Below are 22,982 nucleotides of genomic sequence, written 5' to 3'. Positions count from 1 at the left end.
AAATAAAAACTTGAGTTTATACTTGGTTAATTATTATTTTAAAGTAACATTACTTCTACCTGAGTACAATTTTTGGCTACTCTACCCACCTCTGATCTGTTGCATTGTAATAGTTACAGTGAAACATTCAGAGCAAAGTTATCAGCTAGATAATGTTCGCTAATTTAATAAATAGCTAGCAAGAGTTAGCATCAGTTACTCCCACGCTGAATTCATGACCTTAGTCATTGTGTTAGACATATTAAATTCTAACTGTGCTGATTAATAACCAGTGGGGAACAGGGAACTCCACAATTAGTACAGGCAATGGCGAATGTACATGAACGTACGATATGTTGCCACGCATATGAGCATTCAAGTTCAAATATTCATTTCTTTTCTAAAGCTCAAGTGATTAAAGCAAAACTACTTACCAGATACTCCTTGATAAGACTGTCCACATCTTCCCCAAGGTACACAATAAGGCACTTCAGCAGACACTCTCTCTTCAGATTCACCTCAAGGCTCTAGGTAAGAACCCAAACACATACAAAGCAAAATGCTAAATGTAGCATGTCTGATCCAGCTCCACAATCGAATGTGTTGTCAAAATTAACACTACTTCTTCTATTTACGATTTTACTATTTATGTGATATAAGGTAAACTTTGATGTACTGATCCTTTTCTACAGTTTCCTGTCTTCGCAATGAAAAAGTCTTGGCCATTTTGTCCCTTATCACTGCATGATTCTTTCTCTTCTTGACTTCACTTAAAAGTGACAGCCTCTCATTTTCCAATTTTTCTGAGGTCTCTCCAGCTGGAATGTCAGGTATGTGGTTGGCTTCTCCTCTCCTAGGTCTCTTTTTTTTGCTGGCAATGCATCCTCTGCAGCTTTTGACTTAAGTGAATTTGCAAGTAATTCAGAACACCCGATGCCCTTTAGCTGAGTTCGGTAGTTGGTCATTTTTGTCTTCAGCCGCTGCTTCCACCCATAGCAACCGTTGTACGTACCAGGTTCAGAGAGGCATGGATACTTCTTAATTAGTGTTTCGGCAATGCCACTGAAGTCAGCATCTGTTGGTTAGGCTTTGTACTTGAACATCTCTTCAGCTACCTTTTCCAGAACATCTGACTTGGTTTTTGAACTCAGTGTCAACCTGGTCATGTCTGACCTATACGCAGCATTTCCCTTTTCTAACTGTAGTTCGGTGTCATAGGAAAACAATGGTATTAGAAACTCTCTTGGCCACATCCAAGTCCGTGTAGAGGCAGAGCTGGAGGGTGAGGACAGGATCTCTGCATCATCAGATGATTGTTGCATTAAATCATCACAGACAGTAAGATTAAATTCTTGGCTACAGTCATCAGTTATTGGGATGACCTTGACAGTTGCCAAATCCTCAAGTTCCGTGGTAGATGTCAAGTTCACTAGCGCATCTCCAAAGTCTCTGTCTTGGTACTGCAGTCTAAAATTCCCATTTAAGCCACACACTTTCCTGACTTCATCCATAAGCTCCCCCATTGTCTTTGGTATTCCATCAGGCAGAATTAGCTTCCTGGTGTCATCAGGAGTCAGAATAACTCGCAACTTGGTGGGCCTTTTCACTGCCATATCAGCTCCTCCCAGGATCTAGTAAAAAAAAAACAAACAAACAAAAAAAAAAATACAATAAAAACAGCATAAGGTGTACAAAATTGGCTGTAACTTATATTTAATTTATATTCATAAATGAATTTATTTACAACTCTCTCTTTTCACAGGAAAACAGTCACACTAAATAACTTTATTTGGAACTTACCAATATTTGTGTAAGACAAACTAAAGCCTTATGTTATCATTAGCCGAGTCTCATTTTCACAATGAAAAGGGAGAGCAAATATCTCTCTCTTTCATTAGTGATATGCCTGTATGGACATAAGGAAGCAATTGTATTAAAGGGAAGGTCATCTTCTTTCACATTTGAGCAAAATTTACCTAAAAAATTTTTTAATCAAATAATTTAGGAGTTTTAAGAAGTTCTTATGTATAAAGTTAAAAAAAAGATTTTCTCTTAAGACACTTTTGTGAATTCGGCCCCAAACACAAATCCTCAAGGTGTTTTTAATATAGCATTTCCAGTAGTCACAACAAATGCTCTTTGTTTTACTGCCATGTTTTTGAAAAATGATTAAACCAGGAAATTCAGGTTGAGAAATCAATTAGCGTACAAAGATGAATACATTTTGCTCAAATGTGAAATAAGATGAACTTCCCATTTAATATTATATATCTTAAATTCTGTGTATAAACAAGTGAACCACTTAAGGAAATCTGTTGTAAATGCCATTCAGCTATGAAATATAAACTGCTAGTCTGTTGCACAGTTGTATAACATACTTATAAAATATCTGCCCATTTTATCAGAACTCAAGTAGATTAGGAGCAATTAAAAGATAGTGGGATATTCTTTTAAAAGTGGGTGAGTTCTGACAAACAGGCAGAAAAAGGAAGTTCATAACATTTGAAAATTTCTTCAACATTTTCAATACCACACCCACACATATACCTTATGCATGTATGTATCTCTTCAGAGAGATGAAGCGTCGTCCACCAACCATGTAGGGTACCAGAGGACAATGAAAATCAGTGTCTCTTGTGCAACAATCATTTGAACTATTTCACAGAACTCTGGAAGACCAGACAGCGACCCATGGGCTACCACCATTCCAGTCTTATAGTTGAAGCCATTGTAGGACACATTTTTTGCAAGGTTCACAGTATCCATATGTGGGTGTTTCTGTTTCACTGCCAGTACAATATCCTCATTTAGAACCTAAAGGGGAAGTGTTGAAACATCAGTAACCTCCAAAGTTGGCTTAGAAAATTTACACATATGAAGATTGTGCAGTCTGAAACTGATGCCTCTGAGCTGATGAATACAGTACATTTTTCTAACAGTTTGTATGACGGATTACTCTTTTGAAGAAGCTATGTTTTGCTTCAAATCTCATAGTCCATAGTGCAACAAGGGGGCCAAACTGGCGTATCAACTGTGGATAATGCTCCAAATAATGATGTTCAAGCAGGATTTTTCCAAGAGGGAAAACTTCTTGAGGTACTGTGCTGTGTTCCGATATCTTGACGTCAAGATAAGAAATAGACTCCTCAGTGTGAAAAGGTGCAACAAGAAGTTCTACTATGTCTTTTAATTCACAGAGAACTTCCCACACTGGCTCGTTTAAAGGAACTCTGGTTCCAATCAAGCGTGTTCCGTAAAAAGGAACACACCTCCTTTTTACACCAAAATGACTAAACAATGAATTTTCTTCAATAGCTTTAAGATGAATGTCCTTGCGTCTTAGACAAAATGCTCCTGACTTGCCTTCTTTTGTTTGTATGTCTACATTTTCTGCTGTACAAAATCTGCAAACATATTTACCTGAAAAATTTTCCACAAAACCTGCGATACTGTGGGCCCCAAGATTGTCTGCTAAAACACAATGAACAAAGCCTTTTGCCGTTTTCCCCAACTTGGCAATAAAGAGTCCTTGTTGTTCTAATGTTACAAAATCATCTACTAAGGGCTTTAATACACTCTCATAACCATAGGACTTAACATCCTCATTATGAATAAGCGCAACTAAACATATGTTAGACAGCGATGAGTGACACTAGCAGGTAAGTTTGCCAGTGCCCAATATATTCCACAGATTTTATGTTTTTTTTCTTGAGGTGCCGAGGGGGTTACAGATTTCAAAACCATCTATATACAGAATAAGTGAAAAAACACACTCATTTGACAGCTGAACATTTTCTTTGTAATTCATACCATCATGAAAGGATTTATACAGAATTTTATCTGACTGAATTTGATGGGGAGCCTTCAAATTGTCCGATTTATCCAAAAAAGTTTTACAATTGAGGATCTGCTGTAAAGAATTAAGTATAGAGATGTACTGAAAGGATTTTCTGTTCTGAGAGTCAAGGATAAGTTCTATAGGTTCTATTACATTAAAATGTTTTTTTGTAGTAGGTCTTTCGCTTCCAGGCAGTGGAAAGTGGGCCATGAGTACCAAAAGAAGCTGTTACTGGATGACTTACAAACAAACAGTACATGCTAGTTCTTGCAGAACAGTTTCATCTACCTGACAGTTAACATTCTGTAAGTGCTGAGCAATGGTTTGATGAACAAGAGGTACAGAAGCAGAGCTTATTAAATACTCAAACTCTTGCAAAAGTTCATCGACAGCCACACTAGAAACAAGATAAATATGTTCTAGCTTCAGTAAGAGAGACGCAACTTTGAGCTCAACATTTAAGTCATTTCAATCCTGAACATCAAAACTAGAATCACCCAAGCCTTCTGTACTTAAATCATCTGAGGGCTCAGTACCAATGTCATCGATTTGGACAATCTCAGAATAATGACTTTCCACAGAAAAACCTAAGCTTGACCCCTGTTTCCCAAGTACTCCAGATTTTAAGTCATTTACTGAACAATCCTTATGATTTCTGCTCCTGTGAGTTCGAAACAAACCATAAATATTTGTTTTGTATGAACACCCCTGAAACACACAAACAACCGTTTCGTTCTTTTGCAGATGCTGTGCTATATGTTGAAAACAGTCTTTCAAAGTTGAACGTTGCTTGCAATTGCATAAGAGACATTTAAATGTGGTCAATTCATTTTGTGAGGATGGCTGATGACATCTTGACAAGTGACTCAAAAGTGCATTCCAAGTCTTGCAGGTGCATGGAAAACTGAAATAGATGCACAGATATGAATGGCGGTGTCCATAATGTCTGTGTTGAAGCTTATAATGTTTAAGAAGCTCAAATCTTCATGAAACAGAAGTACCACAGTCTTTGCATTTCCACATTCATCAGAAGACTATGAAAGAAGGGAAAAACCGCCTTACCCATTTGCCACTTAATACTATTTACAAAGGCAGCATGGGACATTTGCATTTAATTTATTGACACAGTTATGTTTGTTGTCAGTTTTTTCTACAGTAGGAAAGCAACACCTTTTAAGACGAGTAGATATTCATTTTATAGAGCATTTATACTTGTAACTCCTACTAGAGGTATCATTATTTGTCTCCATAAACCTTTTGAACGTACAATTCTGAAAACTGATTGAAAAACACTGATTTCCTTATTTGGGACGATAACTGCAAACATTATCGTTTAAGTTGAATATTTGATATTTTTATAGACATTTAAAACTGCACTGGCTACTTACCATTTTATTTTTTATTGCAAATTAACATATTAATTTGGGGAAACATATTGATTTGTTTTCATTTTAATTTGAGGTTGTGTTAATTCTTGAAATGTGAAAAATGTTTAAATGTAAAAAATATGAAGTGAACCCAACATTTAATTTTCACATTCACACGTAATGTCCACTACATTCCAAATAGGGATGCACGATTGGAACTGCCCAATTTTTGCTCCAAACACATGATCAGTAAAAACAGCCAATTTATTATTCTGATCTTGGCAGATTTTTTTTAGCAGTTTAATGATGCGAATAATATGAAACCAGAAAGTGAAGGTGTGCTGCATTTGAATGCTGCTTCTACACCTAAAACCATGTTATTTAAATAGGCAACTAAGGTTTCTTTTATACTTTTCATACTTTGGCTAATACAAAGTACTGAAAATGAGCTAATGAGCTTTATGTCTTCACTTTGTGCATGAATGAGAGTTCAAAGTTTGTCATTCCTATTTAAACATACATGCAAATGTTTACAGCTGTTTATTTTGGAACTTACCAAATTCAGCAATACGGCTACAATTGTGACGTTTTCAGCAAAGAAGCGCAAACCTGTAAACACAGATAAAGGTGAGATTTCACATATAGTTTTGTTGTTGTTAGAACAGTTATCAAAATCCATTATTGTCACTACAGACTCTAATTTATTTACTAGGCCTTAGACACACTGATGGTATTGCACAAATTATACTGACAGAAGTAATACTGTAAAATAAATTCTTCCTTAATCAGTACTCACTGTCTACTACTTCATCCACTCATTATTTTTATTATGCATAAGAATAATATTATTCATGAGTGAGTTCATAATACTTATTAACAAAATACAAAAACAGTCTATAAACTAATGGCTAGTTGTCCATCCTGCCACTAAACATAAATGAAAACGCGTTTCCCTTAAACAAAGATACAATGCATTACTTATGCGAAGCACCGAAGCTCAATTCTCAAAGTCGGCCCTCCATATCCAGGAGGGTTAACGACGCAGGACCTCCACAAAAGTGGCAAAACTAGAATATCTCTAGGCACCCAGAACCTTAACGTTGTCTCTTCATAATGCTGACCACATGCACTACCCAAAAACATTGTGTAAAACCAAGTCAAAGAGCGTGGCGTCACATATCTAAACGCATTTACTGCATAATACATAAAATGTACGCATTTACGACTCACCAAACCTTTCTCGTTTTCTTTACCTAGCTACGTTTCCAGCCTATGCGTTATGAGATTGTCTGCAGTTGGTCGCAAACTCCTAAAAATCACATTTAATTATTGACGGCAAACCCGTGGCTAAATCCGCGAAAGTTAAACCAGCAGAAGAGTTTCGACTGTTATATTATAAGGAAAGTAGGCACAGTAAACTTGGGAAGCCTACAAATTTGTAGCTAGCTAACGTTACGTTTTTTGAAATAACCTGGTTTAGCTAGCGTTGGCTAGCTAGCAAGCTAACTCGCAGACAGTCTGCAAAGTACCAATTAGCCGTCTATCCTGCTACTAACCATAATTTTACATGTACAGCACACATTATCCTAAAAAACAGACTTTCTAATCCTTACCTTGAAGAGTCGCCGTCTACAACAGAAAAGCTGCCCTTTCTGAGAGAAGTAACGGCGGACAGCAAAACTGCACGAGGAGTGATCTGATATGATGTCATGAGGTCACGTGACATCAAAACGTCTGGCTTGAAGTAAAAATATTATTTCAATAAAATTATTTCTTTTAAGTTTTAAACTGGAAATCATAATATTCAATTACACCATTATAAAAATACACTTTAAATAAATGACATGGTTGTTTCACTTTTTTCAGTGTACAACTTTATTGTTTGTTCTTCCCTGTTTTTTTAGACTCCTCTAAGTTAGTGCTGCCACTCACTCCAGTATATTAAATGTTTTTCCTAGAAGTACACTTACATATTACATAAATTACACTTCAGACAGTAAAGAACTGATAAATTTCTACTACTACACCCTCATTATCTCTCTCTCTCTCTCTCTCACTGTTTCATTTCTCCATCTGTGCACATGGTGCTTTTAACTGTATATTTCAAGTTATACATTTGGTCTTCCTCCTATTTACAGAACTCATATAGTCATCTTTGGTTCTGTTTGAGTCTACAGTCATTCAAGGTTCATCTACGCTGTAGGAAAACAACTTTACACCATGTTATCACTGACTTCACAGACCCTGATACAAGCAGCTTTCCTCAGCCACTGAATCATCGCAGACAGACTGAGGGCAAAACTGGAAGTAAAATAAGGAGCCTAAGGAAATAAAATGAAGTAACATAACACAAGGGGCGGGGGGTTATTTGGGGGGGGGTGATACTTGACCCTCTCAATACATATAAAAGATCTGTTCCTCAAGGCTTTGCATGCAATCAGTCTGTTTACACAGAGCTTCAGAAGTGCTGAAGAGCTAGGAGGACAAGATCCTTTGGAAACATTGCTGAGTAAGTATCAGTAATTTTTAGTCTTTGTAATTTAGTCTTCTGTAATTACTTTTAGGAGTAGCAGGCTAATAGAGAATCCTCTGTGAGTGACAGGGCCTCTGTAGGGTGACAACTGGAGCCTCATTTATACATGTGAAACTTCACCTTTAAGTAATGGTTTATAAAACATGATTTCCACACGAAAATGTGTGTTGATTGAACCAAGTTTCCAAACTTTTCAAGAAGTCCCTGCACAGGATTAGTAACCTGGTGCCAGAACAAAATCATGAGTTGGGGTGTCCACAGAAGACCTAGGGGGTGGTAGAGCCTGGGCTATTTGGAAAAAAAAGCTAAGAACCGCATATTATTTGGGAAGGAATCAACAGGAAAGTCACATTTCAGCAAGTCACCAAACATCTCCCCGTTTTAGTATCTTGTTTTAGTTTCGTTTTGATTTCCTAAGAGGGGGTTGGATTTCTGCATGATGGACGGAAATGGCAGTTCCCGCCATAGTTATAAATACATATGCTGTGTTTGAAAGCTTAGTGGTGAACTTTACTTCCTTCATTATATAGGAAGTTCTGTAGAGTGATTAGTGAACGTGTTAATGCAGCTTTAGATACCTCATTGTCCAGGGGTGTTGGCTGGGCATGTAAAGATCCAGAGCTCAGCCCAGTTCACTATAGGATTGTTTTGGGATATCATTCCCCAGATATTTTTAATTGACCTGTAAAATGTGCAGTTGCTACTTTTTTATTCAATGCAAGGATTTTCACATGAACAAAACGCAATCATTAAAAAAAACAAACAAAATAAGAAACCACCGTAATGGAAAGTGAAAAAAAAAAAAAGATGATGCTTCCTCAATAAAACCTTTTTCCAGGTCCTCTGCACATTTGCCATCTCTCCACATCAACTTCTACACATCTTCTCTCTAATGTCCTCTTAACAGAGGAGTATTTTATTTACAGTTTTTGTATATTTTAAACTGCTGAACAGTCATTCAGTTAAACTCTTCTTGCTTAAAACCAAACAAGAAACAATATTTAAATATAAAATTCATGTTACAACAAAGCATTCCTTCTGAAATGTTTTGTCCTGATGAACATTACTGTATATCAGCCTGACAGAGCAATACAAAATTGGGTAAACATTTTTCAGGTAAATTGTCGGGCTGGCTCTAGAAAGAGCGATTTTTTTGTACACTGTAAAAAACTAATTTGGAACTTAACATTAAAAATGTTTGAAAGGTTATTAACTTGGCTGCCTTAAATTTTATTGTAATTCAAACACTTTTGAATACTTTTAACAGATTGTAATACCTCATTGGACGTAATTCACCAACATCTAAAGTTTTTTTTTAAATTTGTTCTTAAGAAAGGTCCTAAGAAAAAGTCTACGTCAGATTCATGACGTGTTCTTAAACTGCAGAATTGTTCATATCTTTGAGCCCAAATAAGAAAACATTGGTGAATGTCAGAATCTTCATGATTCTGTTCTGAAACTTAATGATATGCTTAGTGAACTTAAAATATTACAACATCCAGTTTACTTACTTTGGTAAGTTATAATGATTATTGTTTTACACTGTGGTAAATTTTCCTTTTTTACGGAAAGTTCAAGCACCCATGCATTTTCTCCCTTTTGTGCTCTTTCTCTCTTACTCTCTCTCTCTTTCTGTGTTTGAGGAGTGGGAGAATGCGACCCTGAATGAAATCATGGATGATGAGTATTACCCAGCTAACAATTTTTGGTTCCCTAAACATTCTAGGAATGAATAGGTTTTGGTTCCCCTTTGATTTTCCAGGAACATTTTCTTTACGGGAACAGAACTTCCCCTTTGATTGTACATTATGGTTCTGAGAATGTTCCCATAATTTTCAAATTGTTGAAACCTTTAGGAAAACTTTGTAACGTTGCAGGATGGTTTCAAAAACTGCCTCTCACCTTTTGAATGCTCTTTTAAAATCCCAGCCATTCTGACAACATTTTGGCAAGCTCCCACAGTGTTTTCTGCTGTTCTGTACGTTTCCAAAATGTATTCGAACAGAAATTCACCAGAATGTTAACAATGTCACATCACAGCTTTCTACCAGGCTGTGTCAACAAACTGACAACGAGATACAGGTAGCAAAAGTGATATGCATTGCCAGTATATTGTCACAACCACCTAGAATCAAGCATCAAGTGCAATTTTATCAGAATCGAATGCTGCTGTTTCTATATGCATAAACACATAAACAATTGCTTCACAAAAACAATATTAGTATATTCGATAATATTACTGTATTACAAAACGGGAAATTTATTTTCATGCCACTTCACATGAAACCCAGATAACAAGCATATATCAGTCCTCTACTTGATAAGGTTGGCACCCTGCTGACTGTTTGCCACTGCTGGTCCACCCTCGGACCACCCAGATTGTCCTGCAGAGCCTTTTATTTTAGAAAATAAACTTAGACAAATATTACAACCAACTGAGAGAAAAAAAAGTAATGACTAGGCCTGATATAAAGTGATTTTGTCGAAAATGTTGCTGCTGACACTGGGCTAGAGTAAAAATATTTGCTAAACTAATTTACAAAGTATAGAAAAAATAAGTAGTTCGGACCATGAGTGGAAAATGAGTAATGATAAGTTGAATTTTGTCTAATACCAACAGTTGCCCACTATCCTCTTGCTATCAGGGTATGCAGTGCTGTAAGTCACCAGTACAGGATTAAGAAACACTGATATGAATGTATTATATTAATTATAAACAGACTCAGTCCTAAAATTGATCCTATATCAGCTTTAGTTCTATGACCAGCAGTGATTACCATTGCCATTGCCATTTTGGAGCAGTCAATATCACTACTGGACTGCATTCAGTACCATTACAGAGTGGCAGTTTAGGAAAGGTACTGTCCAAAATTACACTATTTCAAGAATACTGCTATCAGAACGTGGGATAGGATTATATAACGGAGAGAATGCAGTGATCCACACTCAGGTTGTGTGATGCTTATTGTTTGTGTGATGTTTATGTGTAGATATGGCCGTGTGGTTGGTAATGCACAGAGAACCTGTTGATGTGACTGTTTTTCCTCTGGTTTTATATTAAGCTTATTTCATTTAATAGCATATATAGGGTATCTTAGCATGGTATAGTTGTTTATTTATTTACAATGATTGTTAATGCTGCGTAAGCTTTGTAGCTAAGTAAGCTACAGCATTCCTTAATTCGTGTAGAGGTTCAAAATAGATTAGCACCTTCTTACACAAAGCTCAAGTCAGCTTCTTTTTCGAATTTTCCCATTGCAACTTAAATGATGCAGCCTCAGGCACCACAATGTAACTGCTGCACCATTTAAGATGAAACGGAAAAATTCAAACAAGAAGCTGGGGAATAGGCAGCCAACTTCAGCCTCACCCTTCTTACTGTGTTTTGGGGGGTTTATTTCAATTGTATATGTAATAAGATTAGAAGTGGTTTACACATTGATGGATTTGTTGATGTGTGTGAATGTTTCTATCGGAGCTCTCGTCAGGTGCAGACTGAATACTCTTCTGCTGCCCCGGCTTACCAGCACGATCACAGTTATTAAATAGAAATAAAAGCTACCGAGAGCAGTCTGTGCAACCTAGATTAATCTATGCCTGAGGATTATAACAAAACCAATATGGTGAAAATCGGTTGGGTGATAAGGAAGTTATGGCCGATTTAATCCTGAGAATTCATCATACCTCAGTATATGTATATTTGTTTACAAGTGGATATTGACTGCAACATGGCGAACTTGCAGGTAGAGAACAACAGACAACGTCATCTATGTATTTATATCTGTGCTACTTGGGCTCTTCTATATTTATAATAAACCTAATAAAGTACAACAATTTTAACAAAGTTATTCAGTCTATTATATTATATTATACATTTTTAAAATCTGGTTAAATGTTATTTAGCCCCCTTTCTAAGTAAACATACATTACTAGTCAAAATCATTTATAGTTTATTCTCATTCACAATATACTGTAATAGCAGGACACGACCTGGGGGAGGTGCTGCTGCTACTGCTCTAATGTAGTACTGCCTCTGCTGTCCTACCAGAGATTGAGTAACTTAAGGACCTCATATGTTGTAAGCCAATCATATCAGACCTCATGCATTGTAAGCCAATCAAATCAGACCTCTTACATTGTAAGCGAATCAGATCAGACCTCATACATTGTAAGCCAATCATATCAGATCTCATACACTGTAAGCCAATAACATCAGACCTGGGGGATGGTCTTTGTTCATACACTGCAAAGTAATCGGTAAACGAGCTGAAGACGATTTTGGCTAAAAGCTCACTAAAATAAACAGTAGACCTTATTCAAAATCTACAATATACAAAGTGAAACAGTGTGAAACAAAGTGAATATATCCATCTACAATATGGATTTGTGGCAAATTATGGTCAGTATAGCTGGATATCTGTTTTTTTACATGGTTGCTTTTTAACTCTAGCTAGCTAACTTTAGTTAACTTTGGGTTTAAGTGAGGTAAAGAAAAGTGGCTAGGCTAACACTAACATTAGCTAACTAGCTGACAAGCCAACTAGTGTAACCTATAGAGTCTATGGTTTAATCTCACTTCATAGTGAGTGCGAGAGTGTCAACGAACAAGAACAACAGAAATAGCGTTACTGCGTAACGCAAAATAACGTAATTCAAAGGAGAAGCTGATTTCAGCTTTGTGTGAAAAGCTCATCATAACACAGTTTTCTCAATTCCTCAACCTGTAGATAGAAATTAAGGGGCAGCAGCTCCTTCGAAGGCCAATCAGATGAAAAGAGTTTTACCGATTAAAACAAAAAAAAATGAAAGAGATTGATCATTACTTCCTTGAGTTCTTGTAAATCTGAGCTTAATAAAATTGATGTATTACTAAACACAGGAAGAGAGGGAGAGAGAGAAGCTGAAGGAGGTTGACAGGACTGAAGGAGCAGATCTGATGGAGGTTGATGATCAAAAATTAATAATGAATTTAATTTAATTTAATTTAACTGATATAGTATTTGTCACCATAACCATGAAATTCTGTCACCTAGCTTATTAAACATGCCTATAGAGCAAAATCATGCTCTTTCTGATTGTACCAACTGAACTCATCTATAATCAGTTTGAAAAAAAAAATTAGGACAGCTTTTCTGAGAGAGAGGAGATAACATTGTTTGACTTCAGTGCCTTTCTGTGATCTGTACCAGTTGTCAATGAATGGATATTGTTTTTGTTATATTAGCTCTGTGCTTAATACAAACTAAGAAGAGACAGATCCAATGTGTGTCAGTTTGACCAAATAACCATTTTTTGATATATTTAACATGGCTGATGTACTTGACATTTTCTGGCTGTTTCTACTCTAAGAGTGCATTATAAAAATTTTGGGGCCATTAAAAAAATCCTCTCTGGGGACCAAGCCCCCAGACCCCCCTAGTACAGGCTTAGCCGCCCTATCCATGAACCTCAGGTGACACCCCTATCATCACCTACAAGTACAAACTAAAAACACAGTCAATGCTGTCTGAGTTTTAAAGCACAATCTGGCCATTTGGAATCTTTTTAATCAAAAATATTTAAAAAATGTGACCAGTCTACAAATGCAAGCGTGGATACAAAATCTATGTAAAACATTCCTTTGAAAGGTGAGGCATAGTTCCTTGGTGCAAGTATTTAGGAAAGCTAAAGACCTTGCACCCCAGAGATGAGGGGGGAGTATAATTTTGCCACGTGTCAAAACAGCATTTTCAAGTATGTCTGACTCCCTTATTTTCTGGTGTTTTGCAACAAGGCCACTAGGTCTCACGATCAAAACTCCAAAGGGGAGCAAAAATGTAACCTGTACAGTGTGTTCCTAATAACCCAGACAGGCGATTTTCAGGCTCTTAGCAGTTTTCAGTTGGAGCTAGTGGTAATCACAAAGGATCAGAGCAGATATTAGGATCAGAAATGATGCTCATGGATGAGGTGACACTATGGAAGCTGTATCCAAAAGATAATAACCCTACCCATACCAAGCTCAACTATTGGGCACTGCCTGATATATCTGGCTCTCAACATCAAATGGGCGCCCTTATGGCTCAAAACTATTAAGCAATGCCCCCTCTGATTAGAACCACACCCCTTCTGCATGGTCATGATCAAGGAACGAGTAAATTAGTGAGTCAATGTGTATTATTAGCAATTCAGAGAAAGCTCTGGATTATGGGTCATGGATTATACAAACCCAATTCCATAAATTGGGACAGGGATGAAATAGGGGTTGCACGACACAGTTATGTGATGAAAGTCGAGTCGATGCTGACTAATCCATGATGACATGAAAGAAACCACAGAATGCTTTGCAAGAAGCCACTTTATAAATCCATGATGAAGCCATACTCCAACAGGTCAGTAGATTGTGACGTGCCCTTTCCAATGAGTCCTGGATCGCACTGCCAGCCTTCAAGGAAGCAGAGATATAGACCCCAGAATCTTGCAAATTTGTATCCAACTTAGGTGCACTTTAGGCGGCCTTGCTGAGACGCTTTCCCACAGCGGAGGTCTGGAGAGCCAGAGAAATTTATGATTATACCCAAGATTACATCACTTCTTCTAAAATGTCTTTTGAACATTTAGCAATGTTCCTAGTCTTAAATTGCCCTGTCCCAGCTTTTTTGGAATGCATTGTAACAATAATAACAATAATAATTTTTATTTATATAGCACTTTTAATGCCAGTGGCAGCTCAAAGTGCTTGACAGACAGGTGATTAAACATAGTTGTACAAGAAATCATTAGTATTTATTTAGAATCAGAAGAAAATGAAAAAGATCAGATTAAAAGATAAAAACCACGAGATGTAGAGTTTTAATTAAATGCTAAGTTAAAGAGACACGTTTTTAGATGCTTCTTAAAAGTGAGCACTGAACTTGACTGTCTAATAAAAGGTGAATTGAGTTCCACAGTTTAGAAGCATAATAACTGAAAGAGGCCTCTCCATGTTTTCTGTATTTTACAGAGGGTATTTGTAGAAGGCCACTATCTGCAGATCTTAGATTACGTGCCGGAACATAAACCAACAGACATTCTGTGATGTAAGCAGGTTCTATAAGGTCATTTTGAGCTTTAAAAACTAGTAGCAGAACTTTAAAATCTATCCTGAATGATCCAGGTAGCCAGTGCAGTTCTTTTAAAACAGGAGTGATGTGATCTCTCTGTTTTCTTTTTGTTAGGATGTGCGCTGCTGCATTTTGTACGAGTTGTAAGGGATGTATAGTTTTCTTAGGATGTCCAGTAAGAAGAGCATTACAGTATTCAAGTCTGCTTGTAACAAATGCATGAACAAGTTTCTCTGCATCGCTCTGAGAGAGAAAAGGCCGAACTTTAGTGATATTTCTCAAATGATAAAAAGCTACTTTAGTGACTGTGGTTACATGTGTCTGACTTTCTGTACCTACGATCAATATTTCAGTTTTTTCATGATTTAATTGTAGAAAATTTTGTGACATCCACTGAGAAATATCTGACACACAGCTGGTTAGTCTGTCTACAGAGTCTTCATCTTCAGAAGGAATAGAAATGTATAGCTGGGTGTCGTCAGCATAGCAATGAAAATTTATACTATGCTTCCTAATGACATCGCCTAGAGGTAGCATGTACAAAGAGAAAAGCAAAGGTCCTAAGACTGGACCTTGAGGGACTCCACAAGAAATGACAAATCTTTTTGATGAATGATTTCCAAGTGAAACCATGAACTGCCTATTCTTTAAATATGATTTAAAACATTCTAAAACTGTGCCCGAGAGTACCCCCCAGCATACAAGACGCTGGATTAAAATCTTGCGGTCAACAGTATCAAAAGCTGCGCTAAGATCTAATAAAACCAAAATAGAAGAATTTTGTGCATCAGCGCTGAGCCTGAGGTCATTCATAATGCAAATCAATGTGTCTCTGTACTATGGTTAGGACGAAAATCTGACTGAAACCTTTTATAAATTGTTTGATATTAGATACGCATTTAGTTGTTTGAAAACAACTTTTTCTAAGACTTTACATAGAAAAAAACATCTTAAGGAATGAAGTAGGAACAGGGTCAAGATCACATGTGGACAGCATCAAGTTAAGCATGTATTTACAAAAACAGTAAAGTTGCTAAAATAAAACCATAAATTTCTTGTCTTTGTGCTGCTTTTGTTTAAATACAAGTCAAAGTGTATTATTAAATCCGATCTTTGTGTTTTGATTTGCATTTCACATATGATCCCTACTTTTTTTTGTACAAAGTTGTATTCTGTTGTAATAGATTGAGAAAAAAAAATCAGCCGGCTCACCACTCAGTTGTAATTATGTTTTGTATTGTAATAAGACATTTTCTTCATGTATGTGGAAAAGGTGTCCTTCTGTAATTTTAAAGTATAAACTATCACCATCTTTACTGACCTTAGTCCAGTTTCGCAACAGCAGCTTAGCTTTAAGTTCATCTTAACTAGTAGAGAGTGTTCAGTGTGACGCTCGCCGCACCATTTAAGAATCACCTTTTTGCTAAGATGCTTTGGGGACACCTAGGCCTTTGTTAAGGCAGTGACTTCCAGTGAGCTCAAACTTATAGAGAATTGTTTGGCACATCTGTTTTTTGTTTTTGTTGTTGTTGCTGTTTTCTTTTGCTTTGTTTTTTTCTTTTTACCTGCCCTGTCTCAACATGTTTGGAGAGCAGTGTATGCCTTGCAATAGCTTGTGATGGTCAAGTATCCTTATTTTGTTTATCAATCCAAGTGATTTCATTCTCCAGAGTGTGATTTGTCAGTCAGCAGAAGACCTGAGCTGTATGAAGATGACCATGTCTTTGGTCAGTGTGCTGTTCCTGATGACCATTTCTTTCTGTATGAGGAAGGTAGGTGACATTAAATTTTCCACAATGACTAAATCACATCTCTAACACAGCAAGAAAACTAGTAAAAGTTAAAGAGGCTGCTACATTATTAGTTTGCTAATTCATAAGGACTAGACCATTCTCACACTTCCATATTCATTAATGCAGAAGCTTAAATTGTAGTAGTGTCAAACAGCTTACAGTGTGTTGTAAACAATGGCTGAGACTACTGCCTGGAATAAGTTTTGTGTTTCCAAATTCACCACTAATTCAACTGAACAGCCTTACCTGAGTTTCCACTCAGTGAAGCTTAAAGATGTTCAACTTCAGCTGAAATGTTCTGCTCCTAATGTGTCACTTTTAATGAGGTAACCAATCAAAAAAGAGAGTTGGTAAAACTGAACCGGATAGCCAATGCAGGGCTGTATAGTAGGACAGATTGGCTCACATTTGTGATTAAAAATGCTCAGTTCAAAGATTATTCACTACCATTCTGGATGACACAGTTACAGAATGAAAGCTTTATTGTAACTATAACAGCCACAACAACTCATTTGGACTAAGCTGCAATAAACTGTCATTTTATAATAATTGACATTACATAGAAAAATTATGAAACAAAAGCTTCAAACACTAAATATTTTTCAGCAATTAGTGTGTCCACACTTTATCTTTATTACAGCTACCAGACTTGCTTTCAGTTTGTCAAAGAAATCTGCAGGAAATGTTTTCTACACCTCCAAAGTTTAGTCTCAGAAGTTGGTTGCATTTTCTGCTTCTCACAATCCAAATATTTCCAATTACAAATTTAGACTCATATGTCTATAAAATCTTACCACGTCAGATGTTCAGTTTTGGTATTCTAGTGCAAATTTCTTGACAGCTACACATCCTTTCAGACTCATAGTGTTGAGTTGTATTCTCACAGTGGAAGGATGGACATAAACACCTGTGGATTTTTTCAGATCTAAAGCAAAAGCATAGCTTAATTATCTCCTCTTACTCAAAGTTGAAAGCGTTAAGTATGTTGATGTGATGATGACAGTTATGGTGGTCTATGAGGTCTTGCCATTTTTTTCTATATGTTTTAATCATGTTTTCCTGTTTTTTCACTTGTTTTGCTTTGATCTTCTCCTTTATTGTCAGAGGATTAGTTTCTATGTAGTATCATCAGAAATGTCTCCTGAATAATGAATAACTCGTACTCAATGTTAATTTTGAGTGGAAATTAAATAAATGAAGGGTGGTCTTTGATGTTTGAACAGTCCTTTGGGTTAATTTAGACTAAACTGGACTTACTGATGGCTTCTCCTTTAGCAATCTTAATGTGAGCCATTGTATGTCTTTTTTCCTACAGAGCAATGGTCAGGTTTGGCCCCTGGACATGGCTGAAAACTCTGTGGATGACTCTTATGAAGGCTGCAGGGATGACATGAATAAATTAGTGATCTCAGAGTACATTGAATATGAAAGAAAGAACACTCCTGGTTTTGCAGCTGGTTGGAAAAAAGCACTTAATAACTGCAAAATACTCAGTATACTCAGTATAAACCAGTGTGCTGCCATATACATGTATACAGCAGATGCTGAAAATATGAAAAATTGCTCATATACCCAGTTCAACAAAGCTACTCGTAACGGAGCAGCAGACTATCAGTCAGGTGACTTTCAGTTTTACACACTGCATTTCTTTCTGACTGATGCTGTTCAAGAACTCCAAAAAAAGCAAAGAGTGTGTTTCACCACATATCGCAGAACTAGAGTTAAATTTGAAACAGACATTCTTAATAAAAAAATTCGATTTGGGTCTTTCACTTCCAGCTCTTTCAACCAGCATTTAACTGACTTTGGTAACGAGTCCTGTTTTCAAATTTACACTTGTTTTGGAGCTGCAATAGAAAATTTTTCAGCATACAAAATTGAGAAAGAGGTGTTAATTCCTCCATATGAGACCTTTCTTGTCACTGCCATTAAAGAAAAAGACAAGGAGAAAGATCTGTGGTGTAATGTAGTCTATGAACTCAAAAGTGCTGGTAAGACGAGTAACCTTCAGTGTAAAAAAATTAAAAGTGGATCATCAACATCAGTGAAATGGGGTTTTTTTGCAATTTTTTTTTCATGTTTTTTCATTGCTTTTCTCTGTGTTCTGTTATATTGCGTACTGCTCTGTATTTGTAAGAAATGTAAATGTGAGTAAACGTGTCATTATAGCTCTCAGAGAAATGAATTCATAGTATGTAAATCTCCTGTTCATTGATCAGTTCTGATTATTACTGTTTGATTTTAAGGAAGACTGCTCTGTTGTTTTTTTAATCGCCAAAACTGATATTTTAAAATCAATTTCCTGAATCTTTTCATCATTTACAAAAAGGAAAATTCTTTTGTCAAAAGTTTACTCAATCATCTATTGATACACACAAATTTAGAACCTCCTAAACAGGTAGCAAGTTTCGTTATAAAGCACAGTTAGCCACATGCTGTCATGCAGAAAATATTATCATTCAATACACAAAACTCAAGTCACTCACTATAGGACAAATCAGCATCATGCCACAACAGCAAAGAACTTGCTTCGGGCTGGTTAACGCACAGTGCTGTGTTGCTAAAACAGGATTTTGTACTGAAAGTATTAGGTAATATTCAATGAATTTGATAATTGAAATGTTCAAAAACTCTGAAGCCATTTGAATTTTCAATTTTGTCAAACCATGCACTTCTGTGTTGTTTGTTCATCAGGCTGAATGACACCTTGTCACCAGCATCATACAGTTGCCATCTCTACCCATCAGACTCTTTGGAGATAAGCATAGCTGGCAACACCCCATTCTGAACTTTCAGATTTGAGGTTTTCTGGGTCATTGGCCCTTGTCAAAAATAAAGAAGTACACAACTAAATAAAATTAAAATTAATTAAAATATAATGCATAAAAAAGCATGATACATTTGTTTACACTTGCCAGCATTCAGACGTATGAGTGGCCAACCAGGAAATTTGTTTGTCGTACTGAATATTAACTAGAATTTAATCAGATAACCTGTTAATCATGAAAGAATTTTGTGTTTTTAAAGTCTTTTTTTAGTTTCCGTTTAATTTGTAGTGATTCTTATGGCCTGTTTTACTGTAATTTGCTGCTTGGCTCTTTTCTATTCTCTAAATACTGTACTGCTTCAGTGTTCCATCTGGGAGGCTCTGCTGTTCTGCACGCTGTCTGTGTGTAATCTCCAACCTGAGAACATGAGAGCCAAAATGAAAAAACGTTCTGCGTCACTCTCGCCATGCAGAGGTTGTGTTCTGAATTAAAAATATTTTTACTTAATAATGATACTATTAAGATTATGAACAGATCACATAAAGTTTCCCAGTATGTCATCTTCGCACATTATTACCAGATAACAGCAGTGCAAAGCGCTCACATCATGTAGTTTATCATAAAAATGTATCAGAACTAAAACAAAATAAATTCTTAATGATTTATATATATTCACACATGATTCCTGCTCTTCTACGTCCTTGCCCCAAATTAGACATCTATCATCAGATCAGGATGTAAATTAAATTTTGTGTGCCCCCCCCATGTTTAACCCAAGATGGGATAAACATTATTGAAGGCATTGTAAGCATTAAACAGTGTGGCTAAAGCCTTATTCGAGATGGATTAGGTTTACCAGAGGAGGTCCAGCAGTATAATTTGTGTATGATTGGACTTGCCAATTTGTACAGGATAAAGGATCTGTGCAATTTTCCCAAACTACCCCAAATAGCCTGGATGTTTATGTCAACATCATGCAACAGGCAGGATGCTTCCAAATGATGCACAAATGCATGTTGTGCAGCTAAATAGCAGATATGGTGCCAAAAAAAATAAAAAATAAAATAAACTTTACATCTAATTTCAGTAGCTAGCTGCAGTGTTCACATGCTTATGTTACAAAAAAGCTCTAAGCCAGTTAATCCACTTTAAATGCGTGAAGGGGTCATTACAAAGGTCTTTTATATGCTGACACAGAAGATATCTTGTTTAAATTGTGTGGTAACTTACTGCATTGCTCTTTAAAGTTGATTAAATAAATTCTCTCTCTTTTTTCGTTTTTATAACATGTGAAACAGGACTGTGCACGCTGTGAAGCAATTTAATTTTTGCACTGTTTGTATTGTATCAAATTCCATTTAATAAACTAATGAATTTAGAGTTTATTCAAATAAAATGTTTTGCACTGTTTGACTGTCATTTTCGTTTTAATTCATAGGTGTCTAAATTATGAGAATACCAAGACAAAAATATCACAAGATTACTTATTTTTTAGCTGCTTGTACCAAAGCAGCTACTCTGATTTGGCATTTTATGCCTGATCATGTTGTGGTAGAAACGTGATGCCTAGTGACACATTGTAACCATAAACGCTGAAGCAATTTAAAATATCACAGAATGACATGTTGCCCATAAGAGGTCTGACTGCAAGACCATTGTTAACTGATGTGTGGCCCACATGGATGTTGACAGGAAAACTAACACGTTGACACATCATCCACTGAACTCACATAATATCATCTACAGCTGCAAAGCTTTTAATGTTTAGTACCAACATTGTATAGCATAGTTTTCATGCAAAGATTGTAAATGACATTCTTAATAGCACTGATAATGTCTCTTAACTGTTTGAAAGAAAAGAACATTTAGAAATGTGATCCTATTTTGAACAACTAAACACACTGCCTGGCTCTTAGGTAACTGTTGTTTCAAAGTTCATGTTATTGACCTATTTTAAAGTTTGAGGTATTTTTATGAGTGGTTTGTTTAAGAATTCTAACATTTAAGACTGTTGAGTTTAAGAAATTAAACTAAATAGTACTGATCCCCTGAGGGATCTTCTGTCTTTGGTAACACTTTCAGCTGAAGTCACTGACAATTTAGCAAATTCTTGCATTTTAATTTCTAGAATTGTTAGAGAACAAGAGAATTCAACATAAGACAACACAAGCTAAGTTAATGCTATTAACATTTCTGCTAGCAGTGGCAGAATGGGTGTTTTTGGCTCTAGAGAGAAAAACTGAAGATTTGTTTGACTCTAGACATGATCCTGTGTAAATGAAGACACTTGTGTCAGTGCACGCATAGAACAGTGCATCAGCCAATAAGGTAAGTTAACTTGCAAGCAAGGTTGCTATAATTAACTAAATTATGCTAACATGATCATAGGATTACATGTTGCATCAGAACCGATCATTCAGCTTGATCTGCTGCAAATAGGCCTCCTGGTTGGGTTGTACTGCAGGCATCACCAAATCAGATTTTAGCATTTCATTACAAGGTTAAAGATGTTAAGTCAAAGTCAAGTCAAGAGGCTTTTATTGTCATTCCATCTATGTACACAGTGGAGCGAAATTACGTTCCTCCAGGACCAGCGTGGTGCAACAAAATAAGACAGACCAGACAAAGAGCAAACATGAAGATGTATATTTGCCCACACAGTCTTTCACAGAGTATTGAACCCCTCCCCATCTTTACTTCTGAAAGATTTTTCAAAAAACAATAAAATTACCCAGTTTCAACATTTTGGAAATGGGGTTGTAATAATAATAATAATAATAATAATAATAATAATAATAACAACAATAATAATAACAACAACAACATCAGGAGTGACAAGATTGAGATCAGATGATTTTTTTTTTCAGAATTGTGACAATGCTTCGCTGAACTCCTTGAGGAGACACAAAGTCACCGGGTATGTTGTGACTCAATGGTAAAATTGATGAGTTCACAGGTGGGAAGATATGACAACTCCGGGTAGTTCAGTTCAAAAAGTGAATAAATTAAATTAACACACGTGAAAAAACACCAAAGAAAAAATGTACAAATGAAAGTAAATGGTAGTTAAAAGATGTATTATCCTGACTCTACAGCAGTACAGGTAAGTATATTTAGTTCTATGGAACTAAACTTTCAGTTAGCTCTACTCACATATTCCCTCAGCTTTCTCTCAGCCTGAGATGAGAACCATTGAGCAAGAGCTCCCTAACTAGTCCTCTCCCTTTCCACTTATAGGATAAGCCCCGCCCCTGCATTACCTGAGCCGAACCATTCCACTCCACAGGGGTGTTGCTATCCTACAACAGTGGGTACAACAAGGGTCTATCTATTTATCTATCTACAACAAAGGTAAGTACAAACACAATCTAAAAGCAATCAATATCACAAGGCCTTAGTATGTTATGCTACCGGAAGAAGTACTTTAAATACAGTGTGCACATTCCTTAACCTGTCTCTCCTTCTCTTACGGGTTCTAGGTTACACAGATCGCCAGTCCCATGAGCTGGCTGTGGGCCCTCAGGCACACTCATGAGTGAACTCAGTCTGCTCTGCCTCTCTTTTACTGATTCTGCTAGGGAACAGACAACAGGTGAGTATTACAGGTAAGTATAACAGGTAG

General features: G+C 36.4%; 1 protein-coding gene across 1 annotated transcript; it reads left to right on the top strand.

Annotated features, from left to right (window-relative positions):
- Window positions 1-7,628: 7,628 nt before the first annotated feature.
- LOC118810053 (NAD(P)(+)--arginine ADP-ribosyltransferase 2-like) lies at window positions 7,629-22,895 on the top strand. Its single transcript, XM_036573570.1, has 4 exons — window positions 7,629-7,693; window positions 16,470-16,571; window positions 17,908-18,619; window positions 22,840-22,895. Exons 2-4 carry the CDS (start codon window positions 16,506-16,508, stop codon window positions 22,893-22,895), a joined length of 834 nt encoding a protein of 277 aa, XP_036429463.1. The 5' UTR covers window positions 7,629-7,693; window positions 16,470-16,505.
- The last annotated feature ends 87 nt before the right edge of the window (window positions 22,896-22,982 follow it).

This window comes from Colossoma macropomum, unplaced genomic scaffold (genome assembly GCF_904425465.1).
Source record: "Colossoma macropomum unplaced genomic scaffold, Colossoma_macropomum, whole genome shotgun sequence".
NCBI lineage: Eukaryota > Metazoa > Chordata > Actinopteri > Characiformes > Serrasalmidae > Colossoma > Colossoma macropomum.
The sequence above is the reverse complement of the archived record's forward strand: the minus strand, read 5'-3'. Positions and strand labels throughout refer to the sequence as shown.